This window comes from Thamnophis elegans, chromosome 11 (genome assembly GCF_009769535.1).
Source record: "Thamnophis elegans isolate rThaEle1 chromosome 11, rThaEle1.pri, whole genome shotgun sequence".
NCBI lineage: Eukaryota > Metazoa > Chordata > Lepidosauria > Squamata > Colubridae > Thamnophis > Thamnophis elegans.
Genome location: NC_045551.1, coordinates 22928346 through 22942639, shown reverse-complemented (window position 1 = coordinate 22942639; position 14294 = coordinate 22928346). Strand labels below are relative to the sequence as shown.

The window sequence follows — 14294 nt, the reverse complement described above, 5'->3', positions numbered from 1 at the left end:
ATGGGATGGTTTAGGGGTCTTGTGCATATACCTAGCTGCTCCACAATCGACATGCTGATTAAGCATCAGGTGCCTCCGTTGTCCACAATTGCCCCAACTTCCTCCTCCACTCCCATTTCTGGCACTTGGGGGTTGCATTTTATCATAAAGGGGCAGATGGGTTACTTATAATAACACCACAAGTTCCAGTTCAGACTTTCATTATTTTAAAACTTGAAATTCTTCTGTTAACATTTCATTTCTCTTTTGGGTCTATACTTTTTCTCCATTTGTTAATTCGACGTTTTCTCAGTGCATCAGAGTCTTTCAAAAGTTCTTTTATTTAAAATGGGTCTTTAGTAAAAAAAAAATTGAAAAACATCTCACCCAGTTCCAATCCACTTTTCTCAAACCGCTCCAGCTTCTTTGGTTGCCCGAGGTTTGGTCGGCCATAATGGTCATCACTCTTCTGTGTTGGTTGGGAGGGCACCTTGAATCAAATGGAAGAGCTGCCGCTCCCCGCAATCAGCAAGAGACCCTCCTTTCTTTGTCACCCCTCCAGGGTGACTTTAGCCCCTTAGGGGCCACCAATGATGAAGAATCAGCCGGGATTCACAGAGCTCCACTGTCCATCAACCGTACTGTTGCAACACCAAACCAATGTCTCCAATTTATTCCTGTCTTCAATGTCACATTTTTTTTACCATAGCCTTATTTAATCCTTATATAAGTATCTCCAATCCATTATTGTTCAAATACCATCCCTTTGTAGCAGTGTATCTGGCAGTGGCTCTCTGCCCCTTTTCTCCTGTGGCTGGTTACAGCTATGGTCATAACTGGGTAGTTCCTGCAGTATTTTCTAGTCTAGGTCAATGTCCCTGATGGGTTGCTTGCTGCTCCAGTGGGAGAAAAGAGGAAGCAAAACTACCCCTTCTCTTTCACCTCTATGCCTTTCTCTAGTAATTTCTTTAGATACAGCCTGTTAGGATCAATCAGCACACTCCTCTGAAGCTCACAGCAATAACTAGCTCCATAACAAAAGTTTTCTCGAGTCAGATCAGATACCTATCTAATTTAAAAAAGGCATCCTAGTTGCCAGTGACCACCATATATTATGGAAAGGAATGCTAATTTAACTTATATTTGACTTTCTTGCATCTAGTTTTATTGGATGAATTAATGGCAGTATAACATAAAGTAGAATAACTTGCTGTGTTTTGAATAATGTTCTTTATCCAGAAAAGGAATATCTGGTAAGTATTTTCTCTTGCATGTGTCATCCTTTTTCTATACCATGAGTTGGCAGCAGCATCTGGGTATATAGCACTAGTATCCTTGGTTAGGGATCCAGCTCACTACCTGCCAAAATGTGTATTTGGAAAATATCAAAAATCGCAACCATTTGACTCATGAAAACTGGATGAGAGCTCATAACACCATTCAGTGGATAAAGTTGGCATCCCATAATTTTGCAATGTTGGATCAACTCTTTCAAAGAACTGAAAACCTTTGCAAAATTTAAATTGATCTTCGCTTGCTTCAGGGGCAGTTCATTCAAATCAAGTATTCATATGTTGAAGCTTTTTAATATTACTGTGGCTTCCAAAGTTCTGTTTGCTAAAGTGGGTTGAATCTTTTATTGGTTGTTCTTGAACAAATAATTTATTGTTGTAAGAAATGGGAGGGACTCCTTTATATGACATTTTAGCTAATATCTTTTATATCAGTGTCAGTTTGGGGCTAAATCAGAATGATTTTACTGAGTTAATGCTCATGAATGAATGACAAACATGTCCCCTATTTAGCTTTTATTGAAAATACATTCAATATGTTTAATTGTCTCTCTACCTCCAAAAAATTTATTGAAAAAGATATATCAATTATTTCCTTAGTCATAATACTGATTTTATAAAGGTGGAAAATTCTACTACAATCCTTCCAAAGCCATACTATGCTTTACAAAATATCATTTTTAGATTTCCTTATGAGTCATACTTGAATGACTACTACCAGTATGTGGAAAAAAAGCGTTGCTTCAGAACATCTCTGCAATAAACTTTCGTTTTACCATGATTGAAATTAAGATGGCTGGTTGATAGACAGCACATGCCTTTCCCCAAATTTCCCCAAGCAGAAGAAACAAAGGGTCTTAATAAAAGTAGGGTGATTTTCCGTGGAAATTCTAGAACTTTCAGCAGTGTTACAAACTAAAAAAATTGTTAAACTGGGTGTGCTAACAGTGCAGAGATGGCAAATTTCATGAGATTAAGGAAGTCTGAGCTAATAAAATCAAGGAACAAAACTGATTAAACTTGAAGGATTAAACAGTAGACAAGGCCCACAACATATTAATTTTCAAATTACATTCCCTGTGAACTAATATTGGACCAGACTATGCTGACTTTCCAGAAGAGACCGAAGACATGATTTTGTCATCTGGCCTGGATATCTGGTAATGTGAAGCTTGAAAAGTGCTAGAAAATGAAGTCCATTCTTCTGCAAAAAAAATTTTAATTTTTGTAATTATTTTTAGCACTTATATAGATTTATAAACCTCTTCATAGTGGTTTACAGTGCTTTACAGAGTCAACATATTGCCCCCAACAATCTTAGAATAGAGTCTCATGGTTCAGGGGACAAAGGTGGTTTTCTTTTCTAAATCAGTGAACCAAACTATTTTTAACTGGAGAAGAATAAGAAATGGCAGTTGTGCATTTCAAATGCAGTCTTTTGAGGAAGTGAGTAGTAATGGCAGCTGTCTCACGTGCTATTTATGCTTTAGGTTGTTTCTTACACAACAACACAGCAGATGAACAAGGGGCTCCTGGTGAGCAAACCTGCTTTTTACTGTTACTTGATTTGAAATTAAGGCTTCTTTCACTGGTCCTTTCTACCATAGTCTTCCTGAAGGACAAGTCGTCCTAATGGTGCAGAGGACTATGTAAATGGTAAGCTCATTACAAATCTTTACATTTCTTTTGAAAAATAATTTTATTTGGGATTGATTTTTGTGTCTAAGAATTCTAAGACTTTGTTGCTCTTTTTTATTCATAAGGAATCTATTCCATTTCTTAAAACATATTTTCTTTTTAAAAAACCCTAATGAATGTTATTTACAAAAAGAGGCAAATAAGTAGGCTTACTAGTCCTAAAAATTACCTTTTATTAGTTTTAATTTGCAACCTTCATTCTGACAAACGGCTAAAATGATGTCCAAAACACTAATTTTGTCTAAAAGTCTAAAATTGTTCTGGTTTCATAGAAACTACAGGGAGATGATTTCTATTACTAACACAGCAGCTTGCATATAATAAGTTGTTAACATTAAAAGATTATTCTAAGAATTTGTATGTAAGAAAAGAGACATTATATGCTCCTACAGGTTTTACCTGTGCTTTGTAACTAAAATAAGTAGTTTTTTAAAAATACTTTTATAAAGCTTTACAATTTTACAAATATCTTAAAACATAGATTACAGAAATATAGCCTGATGCTTCATCTCTAGCTGATAAGAAATTTCACTAATATGTCTGATGTCATGTAACCACACAAGATTTTTGGCATCTGTTCACATACTGTATCTTTTTTCTCTCAATTCTAAAGCCATATGTTCTTCATCCCTCTTTCTCTTTCCCATACATTTCAAGTCTCTGTCAAGTTTGCCTTACAACATTTTAATTGATCTGATGAAAAGAAGAAGTGAAAACATTTATGGAAATTGCCATTATCACCTGCTATTAACTGTAGATGTAGATGTAAAGGGGAATTGTTATTTAAAAAAAAAAAGAATATAATCCTATCTGTTGTCTCTTCTCTGTTCCTCATTCTATTCAGATGTTACCTGACAAATGTTTTGAGAGAAAGAACATAATATAAATGGAGGGATGATAGATTTCCAAATCTTTCAATTGCACCAAACACGAACAAACATAGAAATATGTACATATTCATTTTTTCCCCTTTGCCTCAGAAGATTAATTAATAAAGCATGGAATAGCTGCAGTATATTTTGATATAAATCATCACAAATGATTTTTCTGGAAGAATCCATTGACTTCGCAACAGAGTCCCTTAACCCAGTTTGAAAAACATCCCTTTTCTTCAGTTTTTATTCACCTTTTGATCCCATGCTTTCTCTGGAAAGGAAATAAACATGCTATGAGAATGGTCCACGGTCAACTGAAGTTGTCTGTGCTGAATAATATATGTGTGGAAAAGTATGGTATTTCTTTCCTTCCTTCCTTCTTTTCTTGTGAATGGGAAAGTATGGGGTCTGTACTTTTTGGCGGGGATATGTTTCATTCCCATACTAAGAAATGCAGAAACCACAATGAAAATCTCACCAGGTTTTAATTCTCAAAGGTGTCTAATGCATCAGGTCACTGAAAGGATGAAATGAGAAGGATGGTCTGTTGTTCTCATTAGAAGCAAAGCATGTTATAAAACAATAAATTATTCTACCCAATCCCAGCTTTTCATGCATTTCCTTTTCCTCCATTCTTCTTATAATTACATATATTTTAGGCCTTCGGGTACTAATATCCTTACTCTTTTCTTACAGCACATATTTTCTACCCATATTTTCTCCCAGTTAGCCTGCCATTTTATTAATTAAAAATTGTCTTTAGAGTGCAACTGTTATTAAATTTTCACTTGGATTTCTTTTATTAATTTAATAGTTATATAAAATATTTTGTGTGTATGGTATGTATAAAAGATTCAAATGATAGGATAGATTATATTAATTATTCATTCAATTCATAATGCTGCTGCTGCTACTACTACTATCATCCTCATCATCCTTTTTTAACCTGGTGAAGTGAACATCTGAAGAGAAATTTTAACTATTTAAGCACAGGCCAACTATTTTTAATTTTCGGATATGATTTGAACATGGTGCTAATAAATAATTCCTAACTGAGATTTTTATACCAGTGACAGATGAATGAAATATAATACAAATTAATTACTTAGTATCTATAGTTTTGCCTAATCATAAAGTTATATATTTGACCACTTTTCTCATGCATTGGGGGGAATATCATATTTTGTGTTACCCACCAAATAGAGAAATTTCAAAAAAGCACCTAGGATACTATGATGTATATTAGATATCTATGGATTATACAGCAGATGATTCAATAATTGTTTCAAAAGATATCCAGAAAACCTTGTTTATTTAAAGCACTGTATGGCTCCTCTGTGATTTTGCAAGCAGGCTGTTCAGCAGAGAACAAGGATACATTTGCTTGACCTGAGTTTCACTGCGAATTTGGCAACTTTGCCTATTCCAACTTATGCACAGATCAGAAACTCCTCATATGACAAAATCTGCAGTGTATTTTCTGGGAATTTCATAATAGTTCATCACTATATACAAAAAAATTATATGAAGAAACGGGAATATACAAATGTTTTTTTAAAAGGAAATGGTTAGGAAAAAAAGACATAAATTTGGGGAATAGTGCACACAAAAATATGCAGAAAACAACCCTCATTCTTGTTTAACATAATGTCTTATTCTGCACTGACAGTTACTCTATTCTCCCTTCGATTTAGCAGGTAATATTTCATTGCAAACAGTTATTCATGTTCTTGGACCATGAAGAGAGGGAAGAAATATTTCTGCGTTCCTTGACCATCAGGGTAAGCATCTATCTTTCAGCACAATTAGTTGCCTAATTGAGCAGTTGTATTTCATAACACACATTTTGTCATTCGATTAGTAATTTTTGCAGTAGAAATCATTGGCATGCAGCAGTTTGGAAAGCGGACTGGAAATTATATCAGTAAAAGTATAAGATTAAGTTTTTAGGTTAGTTATTGGTTTCTGTTTACTTCATAAAGGTCCCATTTTAAAATAAAATTTCACAAAAATTAATTATGGTTGCTTAACTATTAAGTAAATCATCTAAGTCAGGGCTATCAAACTTGAGGCCTGGATGTGTCACGTACTGGCCCCCTCCCACGCCTGGTTTAGCAAAGGGGAAAAAATCCCAATACATCATGTGATGCCGCCATGATACCATGAGTTTGACACCTCTGGTCCAAAGTGATTAAAATGGGTTATAAAAGAAAAAATAACACAATTTGGTATCTGTAGAATATTTCCAAAATAAATAAGCTCATAATTTATTAAGGGTGAGAGGGTCTCTCCATCTCTGACACCAGACGGTCCTATTAATAAAATACAATCCACTACTAGAAGACAGATTTTGATGGGATGCATACCGTTCACAGGGTTCCTATTAGAACTATGGAAATTCTTCCCCAAAGTACCTTGGAACATGCAGTCAAACAATATGCATGCAGAGAACTGGGATTAGTTTCCAAAGCAACCTCTAGTACAGGTAATTCTCAACTTACAACCATTTATTTAGTGGCCATTCAAAATTACAATGGCACTGAAAAAAATAACCTATGGCTAGTCCCAGAAGTTACTGCATGACACATGATCAAAATTTAGGTGCTTAGCAACTTGCATGTATTATGACAGTTGCAACATCCCAAAACATGCAATCACAATTTGCAACCATCTCAGTTGGTTTTTGACAAGCAAAGTTAATAGAGGAAACTCCATTCACTTAATGACTGTTGATTCACTTAACAACACCCATGATTTGCTTAACAACCATGGCAAAACAAGTCTGTGAAGTTAGGCACAAATCACACAACAACCATCTTGCTTAGTAATGGAAATTCTAGTCCCAATTGTGATCGTAAGGACTACCTGTAAAACAGAGTGAAACAAAACGGCCACCTCTTTAGAAGACAGTGCACAACCATAATTCTTTTTTAAAAAGTGACTGGTCTAGTAGCAAGTATTGCTAATCCTAGCTTTTCTTCCAAAAAATAATCTAGCTCAGCAAATATTGTTTTCAGCTTGGAAATTTTCTATCAGATCTCTTTCTAGGTTCCCTGTGATCTAGATATTAGAACTTCTAAATTTCCACCGCTAACCAGAGAGAGATGCTAAGAGTGCCTCTGAATGTAGACAGAATGTCTTTTGCTTTCCACCAGGTGAGTGCAGAAATCTTACCTTTTCCCTGCCACCTCACTTTGTCTCTTTCTTTTTCTCTCTCATACACAAATGCATACACATGGAGGTCAAGATGAGTTAAAAAAAAGGCTATAGGATAGCCACACACATATTTTAGTACCTCTTTTGAAAAAAAAAATTAAATAATATATAATGCTTATCAAAGGAACTCTACCAAACACAAAGGCACTCCAGCATTCTAAGTGCTCAGGTCTTCCATATGATTGAACATTGGCAAGTGTAGTTTTTACACTGCCTTATCAATTCTGCTGCCCTTCTGAAGCCCAGATTGCTTGATTGCTCACTAAATCTCTTTTCCCCATTGGTTCTTCTTGGGTAAACCCAACCTTCAGCAAATAAGGGGCTCCTGTACTCTTAAGGCAGTCTACTTTACAATTCTACATTAGGTTATGGAAGGATGTTTAGAAAGAAAAGTCCTTATGCTGATTATACAGAGGGACATCCTTACTGTACTCCACATGGTTAACACCAGGAAGAAGAGTAATTAAAGATGTTGGAAACTAATGTTCTCTTATCCAGTCCTAAATACTGGGTGCTAAGAAGACTGCATTTGGATAGAACCATAAAGCAACTATTTTTTTTATCCTCCTGTCCTCCAGATGCAATGAACGACATACAATAAATTTATTCTTAATCTAGATTGCCTGGAAATTTTACTCTAATATTCTGTCTGAATCTCACAAATAGAATTACCTATCTCTCTGCAAATAGTAATGGACACAATAGGCTTATCTCTTGGGCTCTTATAAATTCAGTCCAAGTATCACAGTTATCTAGAAAGATTTACCAACAGATGCTATACCCAGAAACACCCAAGAAAACCCCAAGACTTACTTGGGTCTCCAGCACATGTCAGGCAGAAATCCAAAAGACCTTCACAGGATAATACTATACAAACAACCTTCCTGAGTTCCAGTTGCTCACTAGCCTTTGACCCTATGGAAGACCATTGGCCTTCATAAGCTCTACATCACTTCATCAAGTGACTCCTAAGTAGCTCCACCAAGTCTGCTCCTTAATGTAGCCATGCCTCTGTCATGTTTTCTTCCTCTTCAGCTTCTGGTGTCTTTCAGTTGCTGAAGGGGAAAGAGAGAGAGGTTTGGTCCAATATTTTCTACATCCAGGGCCAGGAAAAGGATTAAATTCTGACTTGATACAATAAAGTCTTTTTTATTGCTTTTGGGGAAGGTTTCTCCTGCTCCTCTTCCTCAATTATGAAAGATCCATAGAGCAAGCATCAAGTACATGCTGTATCCGTAGATAGCCCCTCCTTGATCAAAGTAATATTCTTCCCCCCTCATCCCAGGCTGCAGAAAACTGGATTTAAAAGGTGTAAGCCAGAAAGAAAGGCAAATGTCAATTCTCACCACTGTGCACAAATTTTAGATAAAGTTCTTGTAATGCAACATTTCATACAAAATGGCATTTGCTCTAGATATCTGGTAGCGATAAGGAAATTCAGATAATATAATGGCAATAATTTCTTCAACATACTTGAATCACCAAAACAGTCCCTATTGACTCATTTGCTGATCTAACTGCAAATCTGGGCATACTGCTTGATAGTTATCAAAAGCCCAGTATTTCCTGATTTTTTTTAAATGGATTTTTTAAAAAAATATTTATTTATATTTCACACTTCTTCCTCATGGTTAGTATATCTTTGGTGGGAAAGAAGGAAAGTGAAATAGAGAGGGAAATTAAAGGGGAAAAGAAAGGGGAAGGGGAAGGAAGGGAAGGGAAGAAAGGAAAGGAAAGGAAAGAGGAAGGGGAAGGAGGAGATAGAGAACAGAGGGAGGGAGGTGGCACAGTGGTTAGAGTGCAGTACTGCAGGCTACTTCAGCTGACTGCTAGCTGCAGTTCAGCAGTTCAAATCTCACCAGCTCAAGGTTGAGTCAACCTTCCATCCTTCCAAGGTGGGTAAAATGAGGACCCAGATTGTTGGGAGCAATATGCTGACTCTGTAAACTGCTTAGAGAGGGCTGTAAAAGCACTATGAAGTGGTATATAAGTCTAAGTGCTATTGGTATTGCTATTCCTGATAGAGCTTAAAACATCTCTTTTTGATGTAAAACTATTTAAGAATGTTCAGTGTTCAATTGTTTAAGTGAACTATTTTATATTTAGCAGATGTGACACTACTTTCTTTCTTTTCTCTCTAGACTTTTCATCTCTGGCTCGCAAGCCGATTGATTTTTTTTGTTATTTCACTGGCTTTGAAAGAGATTATAGTAATGCCATTTTATAAAACTTTGCCTTGTGATGTGAATAATATAATAGATACTTCCAAAATGTATATGCAAGTTGACTGCAGCGACCGTAAGCTCATACAGTTTCCAAAAGATATTCCTCACAATGTTACCAACCTGACACTTGCTGTTAATCGCATTCCAAAGATTTCCAAAAGCCATTTTATAAACCTAAAAAAGCTTCTAGAAATTGATTTCAAATGTAATTGCGTGCCAGTCAGGCTGGGACCTAAAGATCATGTTTGCACCCAAGGTCTGAAAATCCAAGCTCATGCTTTCTCCAAACTCTCCAGCTTAAAATCACTTTATTTAGATGGTAACCAGCTCTCAGCAATCCCCCAGGATCTCCCACCTAACCTACGTCTTCTGAGTCTTGAAGCTAATTCCATTTTTTCTATCAAGAAAGGAAATTTTTCAGGACTTAAAAATTTAGAAGTACTCAATCTAGGGCAGAACTGTTATTATCGCAATCCCTGCAATATATCTTTTGAAATTAATGAATTAGCCTTTCAACCTCTCACAAGTTTGAAAGTGTTGTCTTTGAAAGCCAACAACTTATCAAAGGTTCCACAAAACTTACCATCAAGCTTAAGAGAACTCTACCTCTATAATAACGCAATTCGAAATATCACTGAGCATGATCTGTTCTCTCTGAATAATTTGGAATTACTTGATTTAAGTGGAAACTGCCCTCGTTGTCACAATGCACGATATCATTGTATTGAATGCCCAGGAAGCATTTTAATCAATTCCAAAGCCTTTGACTCATTAAAGCATTTAAAGGAGCTGAGACTGCACAGTACCTCCCTTCAACATGTGGATTCTCGTTGGTTTAAAAATACTAGGAACCTTCAAGTGCTTGATCTTTCACAAAATTATTTGGCTAGAGTAATTCAGCAAGCTCATTTTCTACAGTTTCTTCCTAATCTTGTAGAACTTGACTTATCTTTCAATTATGAACTGGATTCATACCCATTAAACTTTATTCTCCCCAAAACATTTTCCACCCTGTCTAATCTGCAGTCCTTAAGAATAAGAGGATTTGTTTTCAAGGAACTGAATAAAGACACTATACAAAATTTAATTCCTCTTAAAAAACTTAACATCCTGGATTTTGGAACCAATTTTATCAGGAACGTTAACATTTCTATGTTTAAAGAATTCCAGAATCTTACAACAATAATTCTTTCTTTTAATAAAATATCTCTTTTTTCATATGAGCCAAATAGCAGGCTTTACTCTGTTGTCAACTCATCAGATGATCAATATAATGGCAATGTATTGAAAGATATGCAGTATTTCAGATATGATGAATATGCTCAAGGTTGCAGATCTAAAAATACAGAGGATATTCATTCTTTGTCTTTTGTCAATGAGACTGCATGCAGCAACTATGGAAAAACACTTGATTTAAGCAGAAACAATATTTTTTTTATCAAACAGTCTGATTTCCAACAACTTTCAGACCTTAAATGTCTTAACATCTCCAATAATGCTATGAGCCAAGCTTTTAAGGGAACTGAATTTGCTCATCTATCCAGTTTGAAATGTTTGGATTTATCTAACAATCGGATTGATTTGCTACATCCGAATGCTTTTCAACAGCTGAAAGAACTGAAAGTTCTAAATCTTAGTGATAATAGTTATTATTTTAAGGCGGAAGGTGTCACACTTATGTTGAACTTTACCAAATGCCTGGTTAATCTGGAAATACTGATTATGAATGGCAATGAGATTTCTGTATCCACTGATAAAGGAATGGAAAGTGATTCCATCAAAACGTTAGAATTTAGACGGAATCGCTTGGATATTTTATGGAAGGATGGAACTAATGAATACTTGGCATTCTTCAAGAATTTGATCACCCTGGAAAATCTTGACATTTCTGAGAATTTTCTGACTTTGTTACCTCATGATGTATTCTACAATCTGCCTCCAAAACTCAAAGTGTTAAAGCTGGCCAGTAATCGATTGAAGACTTTTAACTGGGGGTGTCTTCCAGCACTAAAGAATTTGGAAGTCTTGGATCTTAGCAACAATCAGCTGACCACAGTCCCACATGAACTGTCCAACTGTACTAAGACACTTCAGACATTCATACTGAAAAACAACAAGATTAGAAAGCTGACAGATAATTTTCTTAAAGATGCTTTCTTCCTGAGGCATTTAGATCTTAGTTTTAACAAGATCAAAACAATCAAGAACTCTAGCTTCCCCAAAAATGTTATTAATGGACTAACAACATTATACTTAAATGGTAATTTTTTCAAGTGTAATTGTGATATTGTGTGGCTTGTCCACTGGATCAATGAGACAAATGTAAAAATCCCTTTCCTCGCAACAGATGTGACTTGTGCAGGGCCAAGTGTATGGAAAGATAAAAGTTTGATTTTATTAGATATGCATACTTGTGAATCAAACTACTCTCAGATCCTCTATTTATTGTCAGCTTTATTCATCATACTTCTCATGATACTTCCAGTTATATGCCACCTATATGTTTGGGATGTCCGGTATATTTATCATTTCTGCATTGCCAAATTAAAGGGATATAAACGTCTCTTTTCATCTGATGTTAAATATGATGCTTTTGTGGTTTATGATAATAAAGATGCAGCTGTAACAGAATGGGTCCTGAAAGAACTAATTGAGAAACTGGAAGATCAGAAAGAAAAAAAATTCAATATTTGTTTAGAAGAAAGAGACTGGTTACCAGGTCACCCACTCATGGAAAACCTTAATGACAGCATACAAATGAGTAGAAAAACAATATTTGTGCTGACAAACAGCTACATTGCAAGTGGCAACTTCAGAACAGCTTTTTATATGGCACATCAGCGTCTTGTGGATGAAAAAGTAGATGTAATTATCCTGATAATTCTTGAGAAGCTTCTGCAAATGTCAAAGTGTCTCCGTCTCCGAAAGACCTTGTGTAGGAGATCTTGTCTTGAATGGCCAACCAATCCTCAGTCTCAGTCTTATTTCTGGCAATGTCTTAGAAACTCCCTCTCAGCAAATAATGAGTTCAGATATAACAAGCTTTTCAAAGAAATGGTATAACACTCAGTTGCATTCTCAGAAAATATTTTGGAAATTATAGCAGATGTATGGGATGAGACTGAATCTCAATCTCTAGGAGGAAGTTTTAAAGCATTAATAGAACCAGACAAACTTTTGGTTATCTGAGAAAAAGTGCCCAGGAAGTGTAATCCCAGAACTCAATTTTCCATTTAATAACTGTTGAGTTATGTAGGAAGCTTATGCTGGTTTTTATGAATTCCCCCAATCTAAGCAGGAAAAGTGAAATGGAAGAGACAGATTTTGGTTACGAATTTTCACAGCAAGAATTTATGTGTTTTCCTATGTAAGCATGTTTTCTTTCCATTATTCAGTACAATTTGAAAGAAAAAAATAAAAATCAATATAATCTTTAGCATAAACTACAATTACTGTATATTTGAAAATGAAGTATTTTGAATTGACTCACTATTTATTTATATATGAGGGGAAAAAACTTTACATTACATAATGATACAATAAAAATATGGGAATTGTAACATAATGGGGAATGCATTCAGAAATGGAAAGAAAGGATATGTATGTGTGTGTGTGTGTGTGTGTGTGTGTGTGTGTGTGTGTGTGAAAAAATTGGTGATCTAAATGCTTTTTGTATAATGCTTTTTCTTTTAAAAAAAGTCTTTCATTACCGTTTCAAAATCCAAAAAGAAAGGACTTTAAACGCTTACCCAAATATTATCAGTGACTAATAAATTTATGCTGTAATCTGAAAGCATCTATGTTTGAAGCCAGTTTGGTATAATGATTAAGACATTAAGTAGAAACCAAAAGACCTTTAATTCTAGTCCTGCCTTGGGTACAAAGCCAAATGGGTGACCTTGGCCAGTTACGGTACTTCTCTTGTCTCTAAGAAGAAGTAGAATTGCCAAGTTACTTCTGAAAACAGCTGCCAAGAAAATTTCAGGGAGTCCAAAATGATTTAAAAGGTGCAATTGTTTAAATGCAGTTTATGTGTCTATTGATGGTTGATTTGTTTGAATGCAAAGCTTCCAAGAATTCCCTAGTGTTTTGGGATTTAACTTTCTAGGATGGCCACACATTTACATGCAATGAGACAATTAAAAAAAAACTAAGGAAACAAAAAAATTACATCCTCTCTATCAGTCAATATACAGATAAGTGGGGATTAACACCAGCCAAACAATCAAGCAGAAAACAATAACTAATCAAGGAAATGTTAAGGAGAAAACCACATACCCACCAAGTATGGGAGGGCAAGCTATTGTGTATAAAAAGCCATCAAAGCCATCATGACTAGCACCTAGCCAGGTAATGAAATTTCTTCAAGCAAATAATCAAGGTTGGAGAGTGCCAAGGACAGTTATCCTAAGCTACAGATAGTTTTTTTATACTTACTTGTTTTAATGTATTTATGCATAAATGTATGTATAAGGAGCACTGTAGTGACAAGTTTACAGAACAATGTATGAAGTAGTATGATTGAAGTGGAAACGGGGTGTCAGTCTCTGCTTCACTACTTGCTTTCGGCTGTCATTGAAACGGGGAGGGGGAGGCATGGTATTTGGAAAGGGAAGTTTTAAGTACAGGAGAGATTGTAAAAAGGGAGTTTTGTTCTCACCATCTACTGTGCATGCTGGAGATAGTGAATTTGCCCGCCAAGGCCAAATGTCCTGCATACCAACCTGATGATGCTTTTTGAAGATGGAACTCACATGACACCTGAGTGATTTGCGGATTGGATTATGGGATGGAGTTACCAGGGGCAGGGGTTTGGGTCACATATTGATATCTATGATTGCGTGCGCTTTTGCTTCAGATCTTGCTTTGCTTAGCTGCTATCTTTTCATAACCAGTAAAAGTACTCTTAATTCTGCAAAATGGATTTAAGTGGTTTCTTTCTTGGTTGCTGAGGGAGGCTGGCCTGACATTAAGCAAGATCTCACTTTTGCACTCAACCCAGAGCTAAC

At 35.6% G+C, this 14294-nt stretch overlaps 1 protein-coding gene across 2 annotated transcripts; it reads left to right on the top strand.

The window, feature by feature from the left end:
* Positions 1–1316: 1316 nt before the first annotated feature.
* Positions 1317–12918, top strand: LOC116515104 (toll-like receptor 7). 2 transcript variants are annotated; one of them, XM_032227012.1, is made up of 4 exons: positions 1317–2927; positions 5539–5625; positions 6881–6999; positions 9202–12918. In XM_032227012.1, the coding sequence occupies exons 3-4, from the start codon at positions 6949–6951 to the stop codon at positions 12346–12348; spliced, it is 3198 nt and encodes a 1065-aa protein (XP_032082903.1). In that variant the 5' UTR covers positions 1317–2927; positions 5539–5625; positions 6881–6948; the 3' UTR covers positions 12349–12918. The 2 variants fall into 2 exon arrangements, with proteins under 2 accessions (XP_032082903.1, XP_032082904.1); XM_032227013.1 differs by lacking the exon at positions 1317–2927 and having other exon boundaries at positions 4728–5625.
* Positions 12919–14294: the final 1376 nt, after the last annotated feature.

Bases quoted from the DNA above. Each gene is read 5' to 3' on its own strand.
- LOC116515104 (XM_032227012.1), top strand. From the start codon at position 6,949: ATGCTAAGAGTGCCTCTGAATGTAGACAGAATGTCTTTTGCTTTCCAC. The intron at 7,000-9,201 runs GTGAGTGCAGAA...TTTTCTCTCTAG, and splicing joins TGTCTTTTGCTTTCCACCAG to ACTTTTCATCTCTGGCTCGC.